This window comes from Scyliorhinus torazame, chromosome 10, assembly GCF_047496885.1.
Source record: "Scyliorhinus torazame isolate Kashiwa2021f chromosome 10, sScyTor2.1, whole genome shotgun sequence".
In the NCBI taxonomy this organism is placed as follows: domain Eukaryota; kingdom Metazoa; phylum Chordata; class Chondrichthyes; order Carcharhiniformes; family Scyliorhinidae; genus Scyliorhinus; species Scyliorhinus torazame.
In genome coordinates this window covers 180,354,610-180,376,237 of record NC_092716.1, presented here as the reverse complement: position 1 = coordinate 180,376,237, position 21,628 = coordinate 180,354,610, and the positions used below count along the sequence as shown (strand labels likewise).

Genomic DNA, 21,628 nt, shown 5'->3' with positions numbered 1-21,628 from the left:
TGACCTCAAGACATCCCAAAATACTTTACAACAAGGGAAGTGGTATTGAGCTTGGTCACTGTTGCAACTTGGGAATGGCACCAATCAAGCTGCCACAAACAGCAAGGTGATAATATGCAGAATGTTTTTCTATTGGCCAGGACACTAGTGATACCACTGATTTTCTTTTGAGGTGGATGTAAAATGTCCCCGAACAGAGTGGCCCTTTGCCTCATTCCAAAGCCGCATTTACAATGCATCCCTATTCTGTCCATTTCAACCTTGGAAGGTGTTGAAAAGGTTCGCTATTGATCTCAAACTTTCACCTTCGGTTCTTAAGTGGGAGAAAAGACCGTTGGTCTTACCATCTTGTCGGACTAGACCTTGCTGGATATAACGGATATATGTGAAGAAGTTGCAAACAGCGGTAATCTGTGAAAGAAACAGCAGCACAGTTAAAAGCACTCCTAATAAAATTTGAAACAAAACCCAGCCATAGACAGTGATTTTGGATGCGATCAAGCAATAAAACACCTTGCCCTGACGTTTCTTGGGGAGGAGGGATGGGGGGGGGGGGGGGGGGGTCTGCCAAATTTCCGGCTGAAGTTAGAGAGACTGACCTTGTCAAATTTCATACAAATTGTCTTTTTCCTTGGGATTGGGGAGGATCAGCAGTGAAATACTTGGGTTCAAGTAACACAACAGTGGCAGAATCCGAAATAGCTATTTGTGGGGATGTCCTCATCAACACTGGCTCACCACGTTGTCATGATATTCAGACAAACATCATGGTGCAAACACACATACACACTGATGGACAGATCAATGGACCAATCAACACACACGCAACATCACAGCCAATCACAAGCAAGAGCACACGCACTATAAAACGGGGAACACCACAGTTCCCGCTCATTCCAGCAGGAGACAGCTCAGGGCACAGAGCTCACAGCAAGACACTCAGACATACACCATGTGCTGAGTGCCTCTCTAAGATAGTGTAAGGGCTGGGTCCACAGGGTAAAGGGTAAAGAACAAACCACAGTCATAAGTTTACAGATGATGTTATTGATAGTAATAAAACAGAGTTGTACCATCTGCAACCGTGTTGGTTCGTCTGTATAGCGGAACACCCAACACGACGCATGTGAGAGAATCAAATTAATAAAAGGCACTATATACAAAAGGACATAAATGAGCTCAAGAGTCACAGTACACATTGCAGATCACCAATGCTGCTACACGCAACTGTGGCAACATTTCTTTTTATTTTAAAAACACTTTTATAATCCTGGAGGGCTCCTTAAGGTGGAAAGGCCCACACATTTACCTACCCCCATCACAGGCACTCACCCCAGGTGGGAAATTTAAGGTCCCCTTGCTTCTATGTGTGTGATCCCCTGACACAAGTTTGCCTGGCACCGAGACAGCAAATCCAGCCCATGATATTAGTTTGAAAGACAGATAAGCAAGGCAAGTGAGAAAAAGTGATTGTGAAAGTGCCATGCACGAATGCCACTTGAGGTTTAGGCGAGGTTTACAATGGGAGCAAACATATTGCTGACAGGTATCTCGGGTGACCAGAAAAATTAAAGATTGAAGCAGCTGGCGGCGAGTTTTGCGATGGAACATTATGCGAATGAGATGGGGAAGGAAATTAGAATGGTGGGATGGGCCAGGGGTGTGGTGTACACACAGGGAGAGAGAGAGACACATTCTATGCCAACTCAAATATACACATTAGCCCTCATGCCCGCACATTGGACACATTCAAACTCACACATTACAGAGATCTGAACAGCAGTCAGTCTTCAAAATGTCCAATTAAAATCAACTCAAACAGAAAGCGAAATCTCAGTATTAAACAAGTAAATTAATCTGAGCATACAGGTCCACCAGAAGTGAGACAGGAAATGTATATTGGAAGTACAACCTGTAAGCGCATGTGGCCCTTCAGAGTGCCACATACTCTACTGAAAGGAGAAATTAAATTTATGAAGTGAGAATTTAGCTCTTACATAATGTACTTTCATGAATGCAATACAGTACATTTTGAAAAAGATTCTCTTCAGCCTTACTGCCCCAAAATCTTTGCCTGCTAAGTCAGCAACACAAAGCTATCCATAGAATCCCTACAGTGCAGAAGGAGGCCATTCGGCCCATCAAGTCTGCACCAACCTTCAAAAGAGCTCCATACCTAGGCCCACACCCCTGCCCAATCCCCATAACCCCACCTGTTGACCATGGTCGATCCACCTAACTTGCACATTTTTGGACTGAGGGAGGAAACTCAGGGCACCTGGAGGAAACCCTCACAGACACCGGAAGAACATGCAAACTCCACTCAGACAGTCACCCAAGGCTGGATTGGACTCTGGTCCCCATGAGGCAGATTTAACATCCTGCAGAAAATGGAGTTTTAAATCTTGGGTGTGGTTTTGACACTGTGCTATAAATCCTCTCCTCCTTCCGTCTTCTACATACCCTGGACCTGCAGGATGGTGAAATGTAGAAATAAGTTCCCGAGTCTCCCAGCTTGATGCGATGTTTACAGGTTCTGGGCAGGCCACTCAGTGCACATTTCCTGCGAAGAGGGAACAAAGAGTCACGCAGTGAAGCACTGATCCCCGTTAACTTCCTGTCAGGATAACAATTTTTTTTTAATATATATTTTATTCACAAATTTGCATAAATAAACAAACAAAACAAATGAAAGAAGTAAAATTATACAACGTAATAAATAACCAACACCCACTCCCCCCACTGCCATACATCCTCCTCCTGTCCTGCCTTTCCATTTTAACCCCCCCCCCCCGCCCCTCCCTCGCCCTCTGCTGACACCTCAATCTGCGGTCAGGAAAACACTTGTGAGCAGGAGTGCGTATATCATTTAAAAAGAGTCAACACTATCTAGTCTGGGCAGGACGCAAATACGGAGACAGTTGTGAAGGATAAAAAGTACCTCTCAAAACAGGCTCCAGGGGTGATGGTCTAGGATCACCAAGAAAGGCAACCTATGTTTTCTATAGTTTAGCTCACCTTCCAACGGTTACACTACAGAGGATACTGAAGAGAAGTCTGGACTGGAGAATTTCAATTATGAGACAAGATTGGACAGGCTGGGAATGTTTTCTTTTGAACAGAGGAGGCCGAGGAGAGTGTGGACCATCAATAATAGACAAAGCGAGTTATAGAACTAAATTGTGGCTTTAATACACAGATGTGTGCCTGCCTGCTGCTGATCCCTCACTGGGGGCAGGGCCACAGATCAGCCAACTATATACAAAAGCACGAGGGACGGAGCCACAGGCGGAGCCAACAGAAGCAACAACAACAGTAACAATGGAACAAACAATAACAGTGAATATATACAGCAGTGAGTAACAGTGGAATGTGGTTCACCACATTCACCCCCTGTTAAAAAAAAGTCCAGTGGGGGTGAAGTGGACTCACAGATTGAGTTTGACAGGAGCTTTAACCTTCCGCCATGATCGCCTCAGTTCCGGCTGTGGTGTGGGCACGGGTGTCAAGACCTTTGACTCCGGGAGCGTGTCATCTTCTTCTTCATCCTGATGAGCCGATGGAGAGGGAGACGGTGTAGGGACGGGGGTGGTGGTAATGGTCACTGGGGAAACTGCTGGTACCAAATCCTGAGGCAGCCGAGTGGTGGTGATGGTGGTAGACGGTGTAGGGGTGGGCATGTTGGTGATAGTCGCTGGGGAACCTGCGGGTGCCAAGTCCCTGAGGGAGACAGTGTCCTGCCGCCGATTCATGGTGTGCCATGTATGCATACTGTGGGTTTGCATGGAGGAGCAGAACCCTCTCGACCAGGGGATTTGACCTTTGGCTCCTCGCATGCTTCCAGAGGATGACGGGCCCTGGGACTGTCAGCCAGGACGGGAGCGAGACCCCCGAGGTGGACTTCCTAGGAAAGACAAAGAAACGTTCATGAGGGGTCTCAGAAGTGACCGGATGGAGTGGAGCGCATCGGGAAGGACTTCCTGCCAACGGGAGACTTCTAAACTGTAGGGCAAGGACGACGGTCTTCCAGACTGTCGCGTTCTCCCTCTCCACCTGTCCGTTTCCCCGGGGGTTGTAGCTGGTCGTCCTGCTTGAGGCTATGCCCTTGCTGAGCAGGAACTGACGCAGCTCATCACTCATAAAAGAGGAGCCCCGATCACTATGGAGATTGGTGGGGAAACCGAACAAGGTGAAGAGACTGTGCAAAGCTTTGATGACGGTGGCAGAGGTCATGTCAGGGCATGGGATGGCAAAGGGAAAAAGGGAGTACTCGTCAACGATGTTGAGGAAGTACACGTTACGGTCAGTGGAGGGGAGGGGCCCTTTGAAATCGATACGGAGGCGTTCAAAGGGGCGGGAGGCCTTCACCAGGTGAGCTCTGTCTGGCCGATAGAAGTGCAGTTTGCACTCCGCGCAGACTTGGCAGTGCCTTGTCATTGTCCTGACCTCCTCGGTGGAGTAAGGCAGGTTGTGGGCCTTGATGAAATGGAGGAGCCGGGTGACCCCCGGATGACAGAGGTCATTGTGGAGGGCCCAAAGTCGGTCTACTTGTGCACTGGCACATGTACCGTGGGATAGGGCATCTGGAGGCTCATTGAGTTTCCCAGGCCGATACAAGATGTAGTAGTTATAGTTGGAGAGTTCGATCCTCCACCTCAAGATCTGGTCATTCTTGATCTTGCCCCGCTGTGTGTTATTGAACATGAAGGCAACCGGCCGTTGGTCAATGAGGAGAGTGAATCGCCTGCCGGCCAGCTTCCACAATGGCTTGTACTTCCTTTTCGACAGAGGAATGCCGAATTTCAGAAGCATAGAGGGTATGGGAGAAGAAAGCCATGGGCCTGCCTGGTTGAATGTAGCGGCCAAGGCAAAGACGCATCGCTCTCCACCTGGAACAGGATGGACTCGTCTACTGCGAGCATCGTGGCCTTGGCAATATCTGCCTTGATACGGTTGAAGGCCAGGTGGGCCTCAGCCGTCAGGGGAAATGGTGGATTTGCTATGTGGGCGGGTCTATTCCGCATAATTGGGACCCACTGGGCATAATAGGAGAAAAAGTCCAGGCATCTCTTCAGGGCCTTGGGGCAGGGGTAGTTGCAGAAGGGGGCGCATGCGGTTGGGGTCGGGCCCTAGGACTCAGTTTTCCACAATGTAGCCAAGGATGGCTAGGCGCGTTGTGCGGAAAACATATTTCTCCTTATTATAGGTTAAATTAAGGAGCTGGGCGGTGTGGAGGAATTTCTGGAGGTTAGCGTCGTGGTCCTGCTGGTCATGGCCGCAGATGGTGACATTATCCAGATACGGGAACGTGGCCCGCAGCCCGTACTGGTCAACCATTCGGTCCATCACTTGCTGGAAGACCGAGACCCCATTGGTGACGCCGAAGGGGATCCTGAGGAAGTGGTAGAGGCGGCCATCTGCCTCGAAGGCAGTGCATTGGCAGTCCTCCAGGCGGATAGGAAGCTGGTGGTACGCGGACTTCAAGTCTATGTGGAGAAGACCCGGTACTGTGCAATCTGGTTGACCATGTCAGATATGCGGGGAAGAGGGTACGCATCGAGCTGCGTGTACCGGTTGATCGTCGACCATCCGGTGTTTCTCCCCAGTCCTGACGACCACCACTTGGGCTCTCCAGGGGTTGTTACTAGCCTCAATGATCCCTTCCCGCAGGAGTCGCTGGACCTCCGACCTGATAAAGGCCTTGTCCCGGGCACGGTATCGTCTGCTCCTGGTGGCGACGGGCTTATAGTCGGGGGTGAGGTTAGCGAATAGCAAGGGAGGGGCGACCTTAAGGGTCACGAGGCTACAGACGGAGAGAAGGGGCAGAGGTCCACCGAACTTCAAAGTCAGGCTTCGGAGGTTACACTGGAAGTCCAGTCCTAGTAACAGGGCAGCGCAGAGATGGGGGAGGACGTAGAGTTTGAAGTTAGCGTACTCTACGCCCTGTACCACAAGGTTTGCAACACAGTAGCCCCAGACCTGGAAGGTGTGTGATCCGGAAGCTAGGGAGATAGTCTGGGACACGGGAAAAGTCCGAAGGGAGCAGCACCTTACCGTATCCGGATGAATGAAGCGATCCATGCTCCCGGAGTCTAACAGACGTGTCGTCTCGTGCCCATTGACCCGGATGGCCATCATGGAGTTCTTGAGGTGATGGGGCTAGGACTGGTCGAGCGTGACGGAGCTGAGCTGCGGAAGATGGCTGGTCTGGTCGGTGGTAGCGGGGTGGTCCCAAGATAGCGGCCTCCATGAGTCGCACGTGGCGGGCGTCGAAGATTGTTGCCAAAATGGCGGCCCCCACTGGCCGCACGAGGCAGATGACGCGTCAAAAGGGGGCGGTCCCGGCAGGCAAGATGCCACGCTGCGGGACCTGCATGCTTCAGGTTGGGCCTGGTAGACTTTGGGTCTAGGACCTTGGGGTCGGGCCTGACAGACCTTGGCAAAGTGCCCCTTCTTACCACACTCGTTGCAGGTCTCGTTCCGAGCAGGACAACGCTGTCTGGGGTGCTGGCCCTGGCTGCAGAAGTAACAGTACGGCCCCCGTAGTTGGTGGGCTGCCGCGCGGCACAGGCTTGTGAATCGCCCGGGCCGGGTGATGGCCGCGCCTCCGATGTCCACGAGGGTGCCGCATGGTCGGACGTGAAGGCATCCATGTTCTGGAACACTGCTTCCGAAGAGCTAGAGAGCTGCACAGTGTCCTTGAGGTTGAGGGTACCCCCTTCGAGCAAGCGTTGTCGGATATAATTAGACCGGACTCCGGCCACATAGGCATCCCTGATTAGGAGCTCAGAGTGCTGAACCGCCGTAACTGCCTGGCAGTTACAATTCCGGGCGAGTACTCGCAGGTTACGCAGGAATTCGGCCAGTGATTCACCAGGGCGCTGACGCCTCGTGACCAGGAGATGTCAAGCGAACACCTCATTCATTGCCCTCATGAACTGTGCGATTGCCTCTGCTTACGAGGCTGCGTCTCTGATCAGCAGAAAAATTTTGGGGCTCACCCGGGCGTCGAGGAGATGCAGCTTGTGCACCTCGGTGACAGCGTCGGTCGATGAGTCGAGGTAAGCCTCGAAACAGCTTAGACAGTGCTCGAAGATCGCAGTGGCGTCGGCTGCCTGCGGGTCAAGTTCAAGTCGGTCAGGCTTAAGAGCAGCATCCATTGTAATATCTCAGTGTATTAAATTGACGGACCATCAATAACAGACAAAGCGAGTTATAGAACTAAATTGTGGCTTTAATACACCGAGATGTGTGCCTGCCTGCTGCTGGTCCCTCACTGGGGGCAGGGCCACAGATCAGCCAACTATATACAAAGCCCAAGGGGCAGAGCCACAGGCAGAGCCAACAGAAGCAACAACAGTAAGTAACAATGGAACAAACAATAACAGTGAATATATATATAGCAGTGAGTAACAGTAGAACGTGGTTCACCACAGAGAGGCCCAATTGCAGTGCAAACAAGGCTGGATAGGGCTCGCGACAAGAATGGATAGGAAGGCTCTATTCCGTTTGGCTGAGGGGTCTGTAACCAGGAGGCACAGTTTTAGGGTGAAGTTGAGAAGGGATTGGAGGGGAAACGTTTTCAACCAGAAGTGAGGGTGGAGATCTGGAACTCACTGCCTGAAAAGGATGGCAGGGGCAGAAACTCCCAAAACATTTTTCTTTCAAGTTACTTGGTCATGCGCTTGAAGAAGTGCCATAAACTACAAGGTCATGATCCAAGGGAGAGATAGTGGGATTAAGCTGGATGGTTACTGGTCAGCTGCACAGTCATATTGGGATTTAAATTTATTTGCTCTCTATTACCTCACATCTGGGCCCAAAATGGCTGCGCACCTTCCTCCTCCCCTCAGACAAGCAAGTGACATCTCAGTGACTTACTATTTCCTGCCCCTCCCATGTACTTTGACCAGCTTGTAGGCCAAGAAGTCACTTGGATCCCTGCTCACCATCAATTGCCAAGCTACTCTTTACGCAAAGAGTAGTGAGGCCGTGGAATGCCCTACCTGCTACAGTAGTGAACTCGCCAACATTGAGGGCATTTAAAAGTTTATTGGATAAACATATGGATGATAATGGTATAGTGTAGGTTAGATGGCTTTTGTTTCAGTGCAACATCGTGGGCCGAAGGGCCTGTACTGCGCTGTATTGTTCTATGTTCTATGTTCTACTCATCTCTCCATTAATAGGCCCTAACTAATTACTGTGTCCACCTGTAGCAAAAAGCATTGGAAGAGCTTAGGTTATCGAGCAAGTTTATTTCAGCATTTACAGATATCATGCTAGGCTCAAACCACTTATTCAACACTATTTCATTCAGAGGTTAGTTTAAATCAACGGATTTGAAATCACATCAGAGTTGTTTTTCTATTGAACTCAAACAGGAGTAAAACAGGCGAGAAAATTACAAGTAACTCAGTGTCCCTAATTCCCTAATCTGAAGGCCTCCACATAACTTCCTAGCTCCCCGATGCCAGGGTCCAGGATGTCTCGGAACAGGTAGCGGACATCCTGAAGGGAGAGGACAAACAGGCAGAGGTTGTGGTACATATTGGTACTAATGACATAGGCAGGAAGGGGGATGAGGTCCTGCAGCAGGAGTTCAGGGAGCTAGGCAGAAAATTAAAAGACAGGAGCTCTAGGTTTGTAATCTCGGGACTACTCCCTGTGCCACGTGCCAGTGAGGCTAGAAATAGGAAGATCGAGCAGCTAAACACGTGGCTAAACAGCTGATGTAGGAGGGAGGGTTTCAGTTATCTGGACCACTGGGAGCTCTTCCGGGAAGGTGAGATCTGTATTAGGACGGGTTGCATCTAAACCTGAGAGGCATAAATATCCTAGCCGTGAGGTTTTCTAGGGTCACCCAGGAAGGTTTAAACTAGTATGGCATGGAGGTGGGTACCGGAGCAATATGTCGGAAGATGAAAAAATTGAGGGAGAACTAGGGAATAGGGCCAGTATGGCTCTGAGGAAGAGCAGACAGGGGGATGTTGCTGAAAATAGCGGGACTAGTGGCCTGAAGTACAAATTTTTTAATGCAAGTATAACAGGTAAGGCAGATGAACTTAAGAGCTTGGATTAGTACTTGGAACTATGATGTTGTTGCCATTACGAAACCTGGTTGAGGGAAGGACAGGATTGTCAGCTAAACGTTCCAGGATTTAGATGTTTCAGGTGGGATAGAGGGAGATGTAAAAGGGGTGGAGGATATCACAGCTGTTCTGCGGGGGACACCTCAGAGGACAGCGAGGCTCTATGGGTAGAGATCGGGAATTAGAAGGGTGCAGTCACAATGTTGGGGGTTCACTGCAGGTCTCCCAACAGCCAGCGGGAGATAGAGGAGCAGATAGGTAGACAGATTTTGAAAAGGAGTAAAAGCAACAGGGTTGTTGTGATGGGAGACTTTAACTTCCCCAATATTGACTGGAACTCACTTAGTGCTAGGGGCTTGGATGGGGCAGAGTTTGTAAGGAGCATCCAGGAGGGCTTCTTAAAACAATATGTAGATAGTCCAACTAGGGAGGGGGCTGCACTGGACCTGGTATTGGAGAATGAGCCCTACCTGGTGGTATTTCAGTAGGGGAGCATTTTGGGAACAGTGACCACAATTCAGTAAGTTTTAAAGTGCTGGTGGACAAGGATAAGAGTGGTCCTAGGGTGAATGTGCAAAATTGGGGGAAGGCTAATTATAACAATATTAGGCAGGAACTGAAGAACATAGATTGGGGGCTGATGTTAGAGGGTAAATCAACATCTGACATGTGGGAGGCTTTCAAATGTCAGTTGAAAGGAACTCAAGACTGGCATGTCCCTGTGAGGAAGAAGGATAAATTTGGTAAATTTCAGGAACCCTGGATAACGAGACATATTGTAGGCCTCGTCAAAAAGAAAAAGGAGGCATTTGTCAGGGCTAGAAGGCTGGGAACAGGTGAAGCCTGTGTGGAATATAAAGGAAAGTAGGAAGGAACTTAAGCAAGGAGTCAGGAGAGCTAAAAGAGGTCATGAAAAGTAATTGGCAAATAGAGTTAAGGAAAATCCCAAGGCTTTTTGCACGCACAAAAAAGCAAGAGGGTAGCCAGGGAAAGGGTTGGCCCACTGAAGGACAGGGGAGGGAACCTATGTGTGGAGCCAGAGGAAATAGGCACGGTACTAAATGAGTACTTTGCATCAGTATTCACCAAAGAGAAGGAATTGGTAGATGTTGAGTCTGGAGAAGGGTGTGTAGATAGCCTGGGTCACATTGAGATCCAAAAAGACGAGGTGTTGGGCGGCTAGAAAAATATTAAGGTGGATAAAGCCCCAGGTCCTGTTGGATCTACCCCAGACGACTGAAGGAGGCAAGAGAGGAAATTGCTGAGGCTTTGACAGAAATCTTTGGATCCTCACTGGCTTCAGGTGATGTCCCGGAGGACTGGAAAATAGCCAATGTTGTTCCTTTGTTCAAGAAGGGTAGCAAGGATAATCCAGAGAACTAAAGGCCGGTGAGCCTTATGTCAGTGGTAGGGAAACTACTGGAGAGAATTCTTCGAGACAGGGTCTACTCCCATTTGGAAACAAGTGGACGTATTAGCGAGAGGCAGCACGGTTTTGTGAAGGGTTGGTCGTGTCTCACTAACTTGATAAGAGTTTTTCGAGGAGGTCACAAAGATAATTGATGCAAGTAGGGCAGTGGATGTTATATGGACTTCAGTAAGGCCTTTGACAAGGTCCCTCATGGCAGACTGGTACAAAAGGTGAAGTCACACAGGATCAGAGGTGAGCTGGCAAGATAGATACAGAACTGGCTAGGTCATAGAAGGCAGAGCGTAGCAATGGAAGGGTGCTTTTCTGATTGGAGGGCTCTTGACTATTGATGTTCCGCAGGGTTCAGTGCTGCGACCTTTGCTGTTTGCAGTATTTATAAATTATTTGGACGAAAATGTAACTGGTCTGATTAGTACGTTTGCCGACGACACAAAGGTTGGTGGAATTGCAGATAGCAATGAGGACTGGCAGAGGATACAGCAGGATTTAGATTGTTTGGAGACTTGGGCGGAGAGATGGCAGATGGAGTTTAATCCGGACAAATGTGAGGTAATTCATTTTGGAAGGTCTAATGCAGGTAGAGAATATACAGTGAATGATAGAACCCTCAAGAGTATTGACAGTCAGAGAGATCTAGGTGTATAGGTCCACAGGGCACTGAAAGGGGCAACACAGGTGGAGAAAGTAGTCAAGAAAGCATACGGCATGCTTGCCTTCATTGGCCGGGGCATTGAGTATAAAAATTGGCAAGTCATCTTTCAGCTGTATAGAACCTTAGTTAGGCCACACTTGGGAGTATAGTGTTCAATTCTGGTCGCCACACTACCAGAAGGATGTGGAGGCTTTGGAGATGGTGCAGAAGAGATTTATCAGGATGTTGCCTGGTATGGAGGGGCATTAGCTCTGAGGAGAGGTTGAATAAACTCGATTTGTTCTCACTGGGACGTCGGTTCTCACTGGAACGTCGGAGGTTGAGGGGCGACTTGATAGAGGTCTACAGAATTGAGGGGTATAGACAGAGTGGATGGTCAGAGGCTTTTTTCCAGGGTAGAGGCGTCAATTACTAGGGTGCATATGTTTAAGGTGCGAGGGGCAAGGTTTAGAGGAGATGTACGAGGCAAGTTTGTTTTTTGGGGTTTTTTTTTTTTTTTTTTTTTTTTTTTTTTTTTTTTTACACAGAGGGTAGTGGGTGCCTGGAACTTGCTGCCGGAGGGGATGATGGAAGCAGGGATGATAGTGATGTTCAAAGGGCATCTTGACAAATATATGAATAGGATGGGAATAGAAGGATAAGGACCCCGGAAGTGCAGAAGATTTTAGTTTAGACGGGCAGTATGGTCGGCGCAGGCTTGGAGGGTCGAAGGACCTGTTCCTGCGTTGTACTTTTCTTTCGTACGAAGTCTTACAACACCAGGTTAAAGTCCAACAGGTTTGTTTCGATGTCACTAGCTTTCAGAGCGCTGCTCCTTCCTCAGGTGAATGAAGAGGTCTGTTCCAGAAACAAATATATAGACAGATTCAAAGATGCCAAACAATGCTAGGAATGCGACCATTAGCAGGTGATTAAATCTTTACAGATCCAGAGATGGGGTAACCCCAGGTTAAAGAGGTGTGAATTGTATCAAGCCAGGACAGTTGGTAGGATTTTGCAGGCCAGATGGTGGGGGATGAATGTAATGCGACATGAATCCCAGGTCCCGGTTGAGGCCGCACTCATGTGTGCGGAACTTGGCTATAAGTTTCTGCTCGGCGATTCTGCGTTGTCGCGCGTCCTGAAGGCCGCCTTGGAGAACGCTTACCCGGAGATCAGAGGCTGAATGCCCTTGACTGCTGAAGTGTTCCCCGACTGGAAGGTCGTAGGTGAAACTCCTTTACAACGCCCCTAAGGCGAGCATTCGGACCAACACCACCAGCTCTGAATTCAGCTGCACAGAAGGACCAGGCAGGGATGCCCGCTGTCCCCGTTCTTGTTCGCCCTGGCAATTGAACCGCTGGCGATCGCCCTGCGAGACGCGAGAGGCTGGAAGGGTATCCAAAGAAAAGGCAGAAACCACAGATTCTCACTCTATGTGGATGACCTGCTCCTCTACATCTTGGACCTGAAAAATGGCATGAAAGAAATCACAAAGCTTCTGGAAGACCTCGGAGCCTTCACGGGCTCCAAACACAACCTGGGCAAAAGTGACGTTTTCCCTGTGAACCTGACAGGGGGAAGGGCGAGCTGGAGGGTCTCCCATTTAAAATAGCCCCAAAACAAATTCCGCTACCCAGGGATCCAGATAGCCCATGACTGGACACGGATCCAGAAGTGGAACAGATCAGTCCAGCGGAGGAAGTAAAAAAAGGACCTACAGAAATGGGATGCACTCCCGCTCTCCCTGGCGGGGAGGGTGCAGATCAAGATCAACATGCTGCCTATTCAGATCCATACCGATCTGCATCCCCAAGGCTTTTTCCCCAGCAATAGACAAAATAAATATGCTGCTTCTGTGGAGAGCGGGAAAAGAAATGCAAGAGTACCTAAAACAGTACGAAGGAGAAGAAACATGGGTGGCCTGGCTCTCCCAAACTTGCAATATTACCACTGGGCAGCCATGGCCAAGAGAGTGAAGGGACACGGAATGGGAGAGGATGGAGGAGTCCTCCTGGACAGGAACCACCCGCCATAACAGCACGCCCATCGCCGCCAGCAAAATACTCAACTAGCCCAGTGGTGGTAGCTACCCCGAGAAGCTGGAATCAGATGAGGCAGCACTTCAGTTTAACTGAAGTGTCCACCATGGCCCCCATCTGCGGCAACCACAAGTTTCTATCAGCCATTTGAGAGGTGAAGAGAGGATAGGGGGACACTGACGGTTAGGGACTTTTATATGGGGACAGGCTAGCCACCCTACAGGAACTGGAACTACCAAATTGACAGAAACGTCACCATCTGCAGGTCTAAAACCGTTCTCTGTAAAGAGACGACAAGGTACCCATGGACCCCGAGAGACAGTGTTGGAGGAGTTACTGGATGCTGACGGTCTGGGAAAGGGGAACTGCGGGGATATATGGACAAATCTTAGAAAGGACACGCTCCCCACTGGACAAAATAAGAGAAAAATGGGAGGTGGAGCTGGGAAGGAAATAGGGTGGGAACCCTAGAGTGACAACTCTGAAGGGACAAGCTGAACAGGGTCAACTCCACCTCCTCCTGCACAAGGCAAAGCCTTATGCAGCTTAAAGTGGTGCACAGAGCACACCTGACTAGAACCCGAATGAGCAGGTGCTTCCCAGTGGAGGACAAATGTGAATGGTGCCGGGTAGGCCCGGCCAACCACACCCGCCATGTTCTGGACCTGCCCCAGAATGGTTGGGTTTTGGACAGCATTCTTCGAGACAATGTCCAAGGTTGTGTGGGCGAGGGTGGAGCTGTGCCCAAGAGCGACAGTCTTCGGCATATTGGACCAGCCAGAACTTCATGTGGGGAAAAGGGCAGACTCCCTTGCCTTTGCTTCCCTAATCACCCACTGGAGAATCCTGCTCGGCTGGCGATCAGCAGCACCAACAGCTGCAGGCTGGCTGGCAGACCTGTCGGAATTTCTCCACCTGGAGCAGACGAAGTACACCAACCGTGGGTCTGAAGATGGTTTCCACAAAGCGTGGGGGCCATTCACCATCCTGTTCGAAGTGAACAGCTGATAGCAGGGGAGAGAGGGGGGGAACACGGGAGCCACCAGGACCACAGAGCAGACAGAAACGGAGGGGGGGGGGGGCGTTTAGTAAAGGGGTTGGGTTACAGGTTGGGGTACAGCTTGTCCCTTCAGAGTTGTTACTATGGGGGGGGGGGGGGGCAAATGTTCTGCTGATGAGGGAGGGACTTGGGCTGAAGGACAGAGAGGAGATTGGGGGCGGGGCTGCCTGGGGATGGACAAGTGGAGGCGCGGAGCACAGGCTGGAGATGGGCCTAATAAAAGGGGATGGCTGATCGGCAGGGGGGGGGGGGCGCAATGAGCCCCCCAACTAGGCTGATCACCTGGAATATTCGAGGGTTAAATGGGCCGGTCAAAAGGACACGCGTGTTCACACATCTTAGCAGATTGAAGGCGGATGTGGTAATGCTGCAGGAGACGCACCTTAGAGTTACGGACCAGGTTAGACTGAGGAAAGGCTGGGTCAGTCATGTTTTTCCACTCGGGACTAGATTCAAAGACTAGAGGGGTCAATAAGCGGGTGGTGTTTGAGGCGGGTAGAATAGTCTCGGATGTGGGAGGTCGGTACATTATGGGCAGTGGGAAGCTAGAGGGGGAGCAGGTGGTATTAGTAAATGTGAATGCGCCAAATTGGGATGATGTGGAGTTTATAAAGAGGATACTGGGGAAGATACCTGGACTCACACAGGTTGTCATGGGAGGGGACTTCAACACCGTTATGGACCATGACTTGGACCAGTCAAGCTCGAAAACGGCAGGGTGCCAGCAATGGAAAGGAACTAAGAGGGTTCATGGAGCTGATGGGGGAGGGGGGTTGGATCCTTGGAGGTTTGGGCAGCCGAAGGTGAAGGAATTCTCCTTCTACTTACATGTGCATAAAGTGTATTCCCAGATTGATTTCTTTATTTTGAGCAGGGCCTTGCTGGCTGGGGTGGTGGACACGGGGTACTCGGCGATTACAATCTCAGACCATGCTCCGCATTGGGTTGACCTGCAGGTTAGTAAAGACAGTAATCAGCGCCCGCACTGGAGGTTGGATGTGGGACTTTTGGCGGATGAAGGGGTGTGCGAGCGGCTGAGGAAATGTATTCAGAGCTACCTGCAGGTCAATGACACGGGGGAAATTTCAGCAGCGGTGGTGTGGGAAGCACTGAAGGCGGTGGTCAGGGGGGAGCTGATCTCGATCCGGGCCCATAGGGAGAATGTGGACAGGGCAGAGACGAACCGACTGGTAAAGGAAATACTACAGATCGATAGGAGGTATGTGGAGACCCCAGAGGCAGGGTTTTTAAGGGAACGATGGAGGTTACAGGCGGAGTTTAGCTTGCTGACCACAGGGAGGGTGGAGGAGCAGTTGAGAAAGGCGAGGGGGGTGATCTATGAACATGGAGAGAAGGCCAGCAGAATGCTTGCACAGCAGCTTAGGAAGAGGGAGGCAGCTAGGGAGAGAGGGAAAGTAAAGGACGGAGATGGGAACCTGGTTGGTGATTCAGTAGGGGTGAATAGGGCATTTAGGGATTTCCACAGCAGGCTGTACAGGTCAGAACTCCCTACGGGGCCGGAGGGGATGAGGCACTTCTTGGAGAGGCTGAATGTCCCAAAGGTGGACGGGGAGCGGGTAGAAGGGCTCGGGGCCCCGATTGGGTTAGAGGAGATAGTGGAGGGTCTGAAGGCCATGCAGGCGGGTAAAGCCCCGGGGCCGGAGGGGTACCCAGTGGAGTAGCACAGAGTTTCACTCTATGCGGATGTCCTGCTTCTGTACGTTTCAGACCCAATAGAGGGGATGGAAGAAATCAGGAGGGCTCTAAGGGAATTTGGCCGTTTTTTGGGGTATAAGCTAAATATAGGAAAGAGTGATATGTTTGTGGTCCAGGCGAGGGGACAGGTGAGGCGACTGGGAGAGCTGCCGTTTAGATTAGGAGAGGGAAGCTTTAGGTGCCTAGGCATCCAAGTGGCGCAGGAATGGGACCGGCTGCATAAATTGAATCTGGCCCGGCTGGTGGACCAAATGAAGGACGATTTTCGGAGATGGGACGCGCTGCAGTTGTCTCTGGCTTGGAGGGTGCAAACGGTGAAGATGACTGTCCTCCCGAGATTCCGATTTGTATTTCAGTGTCTCCCCATTTTTATTCCGCGGTCCTTTTTTAAACGGGTCAACAGAGTGATCACGGGCTTCGTCTGGGCGGGCAAGACCCCGCGGGTAAGGAAGGTAATGCTTGAGCGGAGTCGGGGAGCAGGCAAGCTGGCGCTGCTAAATTTTAGCAACTATTACTGGGCAGCTAATATGGCCATGATTAGGAAGTGGGTGGTGGGCGAGGGGTCGGCGTGGGTGTGTATGGAGGCGGCTTCGTGCAAGGGCACCAGTTTGGGGGTGTTGGTAACTGCGCCTCTGCCGTTCCCGCCAGCACGGTTCTCCACCAGTCTAGTGGTGGTAGCGGCCCTGAGAGTTTGGGGTCAGTGGAGGCGGCATGTGGGAGCATTGGTCTGGGCCGCAATCTGTGATAAACACCGGTTTGCCCCGGGGCGTATGGACGGGGGATTCCGGTTATGGCGGAGAGCGGGGATTGAGGGGATGGGGGATCTGTTCATAGAGGGGAGCTTTCAGAGTCCGTCGGAGGAAAAGATTGGGTTGGCGAAGGGAAACGAATTCCGGTACCTGCAGCTGCGGGGACTTCCTTCGTAAACACGTGTCAACCTTCCCGCTCCTACCGCTAAGAGGGATTCAGGACAGGGTAGTTTCCAGAGGGCGGGTGGGAGAAGGGAGCATCTCGGACATTTATAAGGAGCTTATGGGGTCGGAGGAGACGCAGACCAAGGAGCTGAAGCGCAAGTGGGAGGAGGAGCTGGGAGGTGAGATAGAGGATGGTCTATGGGCAGACGCGTTGAGTAGAGTCAACGCGTCCGCAACATGTGCCAGGCTCAGCCTGATACAATTTAAGGTTGTTCACTGGGCTCACATGACAGTGGCCCGGATGAGCAGATTCTTTGGGGTGGAGGACAGGTGCGCAAAACATGCGGGAGGACCGACGAACCATGTTCACAAGTTTTGGACATGTCCGAAGCTTAGGGGATTTTGACAGGGGTTTGCGGACGACACGTCCACGGTGTTAAAAACTAGGGTGGCGCTGAGTCCAGAGATGGCAATTTTCGGGGGGTCAGAAAACCCGGGAATCCAGGAGAAAGAGGCAGACGTTCTGGCCTTTGCTTCCCTGGCAGCCCGGAGACAGATACTATTAGTATAGAGGGACTCAAAGCCCCCAAAGTCGGAGACCTGGCTATCGGACACGGCTCGCTTCCTCTGTTTGGAGAAAATCAAGTTCACCTTGAGAGGGTCGATGTTAGGGTTCACCCGGAGGTGGCAGCCGTTCCGTCGACTTCTTTTTGGAAAATTAATCAGCAGCAGACCGGGGGGGTAGTTTAGATTAGAGTAGGGGGTCAATAAGGGTAGGACCTGTACGAGAGGTCAATGGCTTTTGCACTTTTTTTTGTGGTTTCATGTGTATTGTTTATTTTGTGGTTGTTACTATACCAAAATTACCGCAATAAAATGTTTATTAAAAAAAGAAAGAAAGAAGGAATTGAGACAAAGATTGAGAAATAGTTGAATAAGAGGTTGATGTTTAAAAGCCTTCTCCAAAATCATTAAAAGATGTGTATGTCACAAACATTCAGTTTGGGACAATATAAAAAGTGAGCTCATTGATCATATACAAATATATTCACAGCTAACTCTTCCCTATATGCTTTCTACTGGGAACGGTTTATTAATCCTGTTGATGCAGGTCAGATGTCTACTTTTCAGAACTTTTGAGAAATGGCCACAGCCCATCCCATCATTTCACTTCTCCATACAGAACATCTGCCAAACAGCTGCATTTCTCTCCAGCCTCAGGACAAAATCCTGTTGCCTTATTTACTGCAGAATTGAGTGTTCAACCATTTAAATAATTTATTTAACCCAATACAGAGTTATTATATATGGGATAGTGTTTAAAAATCAGTTCTGCATTCATCCAACCTGAAGTAGACATCAACTGAATCACACTCATTGTAATGGGATAGTGCGGATGCCTAAGTCTACACTTAACACATTTAAGAGAGAGTAAAGCAGACAGGTTGACATTCAATATATTGGAGATAGGTACACCAAAAGCAGCTGTAGATTAACAAAGTCTATCCTTACTGTGCTGGAGTGGCATATAAATCTACATTCAGTGGGTTGGATCACAGTCAAGTTAATTCTACATTCACTACACCAGGGGACAGTCCACACCAACTGACTCCACATTCACTGTGCCAGCCGACAGCCTACACCAACGTATTTCCTTTTTCTTTAAACTAACCCTGGCTGGTTGTGGATCTGATAATTAGTCTTGCTTCTCAGCAGGAAATAATGTTTAGAATTCCATAAATGTGACAACAGTGAAGGATAAACAGCTATTAATTTGCAGTTGTTTTTCCTGTGTAGAAATTGCAAAGTGAACTGGTTTTCCCAATGCTGGTCAGTAAACTATCAACCAGCTGGTGTTTATCACCCTCTACAGAACATCTTCAGAACTGCAGATCCAAATTGAGACATCGAGTTCCTGATAAATCAACCCTTCTTTGTGTAATTCTTACTAACGCATCGCTAAATGCTGATCTGCAGTCTTTTGCCAAGATTTGAGCAACATTGCTTACGTTCAACTTTCATATTCAGTAAAAACACCCTTGTTCGATTTGAATCAAACGTAGTTTTAGAAATCTTAGAGTAAGCTTTTATTTTTTTTAAATGTATTAACTCAGGTAAATCGGTATAGAATTGAATTCCTTTTGTCGAAGGGAATTATTTAAAGATACTCAGTTCAGAATCAAGGTGGCACGGTAGCACAATAGTTAGCATTGTTGCTTCACAGCACCAGGGTCCCAGGTTCAATTCCCAGCTTGGGTCACTGTCTGTGCGGAGTCTGCTCGTTCTCAGTGTCTGTGTGGGTTTCCTCCGGGTGCTCCGGTTTCCTCCCACAAGTCCCTGTTAGGTGAATTGGTCATTCTGAATTCTCCCTCGGTGTACCCGATTAGGCGCCGGAATGTGGCGAACTGGGGGCTTTTCACAACAACTTAATTGCAGTGTTAATGTAAGCCTACTTGTGACAATAATAAAAGATCAAAAACCGTAGTTGTCCCTGGTTTAACTCTGCTCTCTAACTTACTTCAGCAGAATAATGTATCCTGGTGGATGACAAGGATGACTAAGATCCAGGGAGACTGGCTTTCCTTCAGGAAAATTAGAAATAGATGTACTCCAGCCATAAGAAAAGGCCACGGCTGATTATTGTAAACTGGAAAATTTACTACTTCAGTATATAATCTCAAATAAATTTGGTAAATTGTGAAATGAGAGAATAAATTCCTCCTCTTCAGTTGCCCACATCTAGAACTTTGAACGATTTTGCAGTTAGAGGTAAAATGTGCATGTTGGACCTGTTCAATTCTTATTTATTAAAGTAGAACATGCATTCCACATGGCTATAGTTAGTAATAGAGCTAATTGTGTTCCTCCAATGTTCATCAATACTAACGTTTCCTCTTGTCTTTAGTTTTTCCTCACGGTCTGTCACAGTACCAGAGGGGTTAGAAAAACTACTAAACTACGCAATTGGTACTGATGACCTGGATCGTTTTTTGTCAGAATTGCAGTTTATATAATTTCTCCCCCTCTATTTATTTAACTTCTCCATTCAAACAGCAGAAATTTCTTTAGTATGGAAGCCCACCACTGTCCTAGAACTCAATATAGTTCAGATCAAAACTGCTCCAGACCAATTTTTTTTTTTTTTTAAACCCTTTCTAAAGGATTGCCTAGGAGCAGCTCGCTTCATTCTAGACACTTCAGAACATTTTGTCAGATATGCAGTCTGGTTTTGGAACATGGATGTATTACAGCTGCAACAAAAGTTTTAAATGATATTATAACTGCCTTAGACCAGAAACAAAGTTGTGTTGCTATTTTTATTGCTCGAGGCATTTGTTGATCATTTTATACTTAGGAAAAAATGAGACATTGGACGAAATCTAATGGCCGCACCGGACTCGGGTCATAACGCAGATAGCAAATCTCGAGAGGCCTCTTGCGATATTTACACGGCACGCTACGCCTCGAAGCGATCTAATGGGATCTCAGAAGATGTTGCGATCTGGATCCCGCCCATTAAAGCATGCTCGGATATGCAGTCTCTGGAGTTGCACAAAGTGTGGGATCTAACCCCCACATCTTGCGACCCGGAGTGAGCACCGGTTAGCACAGGTCTCCACAAATGTGGACCAGGCATACCAGCACTCTGTGGGAGGAGGGGGATCTCCCTGACGATCAGGGGCCCTTGGGTAGTCGGGTTCTGGGCAGGATGGTACACTGGCACCCCAGCATGGCCAGCCTGGCACCCTGGCACCCTGGCACCCTGGCAGGGCCAGCTGGGTGCCACCCTGGCAGGGCCAGGGTGTCAAGGGGGCACTGCCAGTGTGCCCGGCTGGTGGTGCCAAGGTGGCATTTTGCCCACATTAGGGATCAGGCCCATGGGTGCTCTGCCCTTATGAGGAGGGGTGCAGAGGACATGATAACCCCATTATAGGTGAGTTGGGGGGGGGGGGATCCGGAGGCCGTGGTGCGGGGTCTCGATATCGGGACTCCACAAGCAGAGCCTGTTAGTGCAGGAAATGGGATTAAGTGCGGCCTTGGCAGGGTGTTCCTTGCTGAGGCCCTGAAATGAAGCAGAGTCCCGTGCAATAGCGCGGCCGTTTTCAATGCTGCCTGTGCCAGGAAACACCCAGCTAAATGCCGGGAAACACCCAGCTAAAATGTGCTCAACACGGGACTCATATTTGGTGTGTTAAAATCCGACAAACTTGTTCCTGGCCCTTGTGTCCCACAATTTATAAAGAGTCAAGTCTAGATTTGGTTCTGTATTGCAAAAGTCCTGCTTTACTCACGTTACCAGATACACGAGGGCTCAGCTGTCTATCCTGCCGGTTTTACCGTGACCTCATTTGTCAAACCTCATTTCCAAAATCTCTCTTGGCAAGTTAGACGTCATCTTTCCCTCTACAATTAAATCTGTGACTAGTGTCCCTTTTCAAATCAATCACTGGTGATCTGTACTAATTAACTGGCCCTCATTGCACACAGGACACCAAGCGCATGGTCGAGCTTTGCACAGGGAAATACCTGCCTACTTGAAAGGTTTGTTACATTTCACCGTCTCTTCAAGGTTGGAGCTCATGTGACTTGCCAAGTTGGTCACTCCAAGAGTGGACAGAGTCTTCGGGTCACAATTAATTTCAATTTGCAGCTGGCAATAACTGGAACTAAAGCTGAAGCTAACAAACCTTTTCACTGAAGGGTTAATTAAGGCTGTGTTGACTGTATTTAATAAACTGTC

General features: G+C 49.3%; 1 protein-coding gene across 8 annotated transcripts in view; it reads right to left on the bottom strand.

The window, feature by feature from the left end:
* rab3il1 (RAB3A interacting protein (rabin3)-like 1) overlaps positions 1 to 21,628 on the bottom strand; it is a 216,355-nt gene that overhangs the window by 5,020 nt on the left and 189,707 nt on the right. For 7 of the 8 annotated variants that reach the window (XM_072466058.1, XM_072466061.1, XM_072466057.1 and 4 more), the window contains 2 exons: positions 2,464 to 2,563; positions 345 to 411 (listed from right to left, as the gene is read on the bottom strand). In XM_072466058.1, the coding sequence (XP_072322159.1) occupies positions 345 to 411; positions 2,464 to 2,563 (167 nt within the window). Of the gene's footprint in view, positions 1 to 344; positions 412 to 2,463; positions 2,564 to 11,695; positions 12,624 to 21,628 lie in introns of those variants that run through there. The other variant, XM_072466062.1, reaches the window with a different exon arrangement.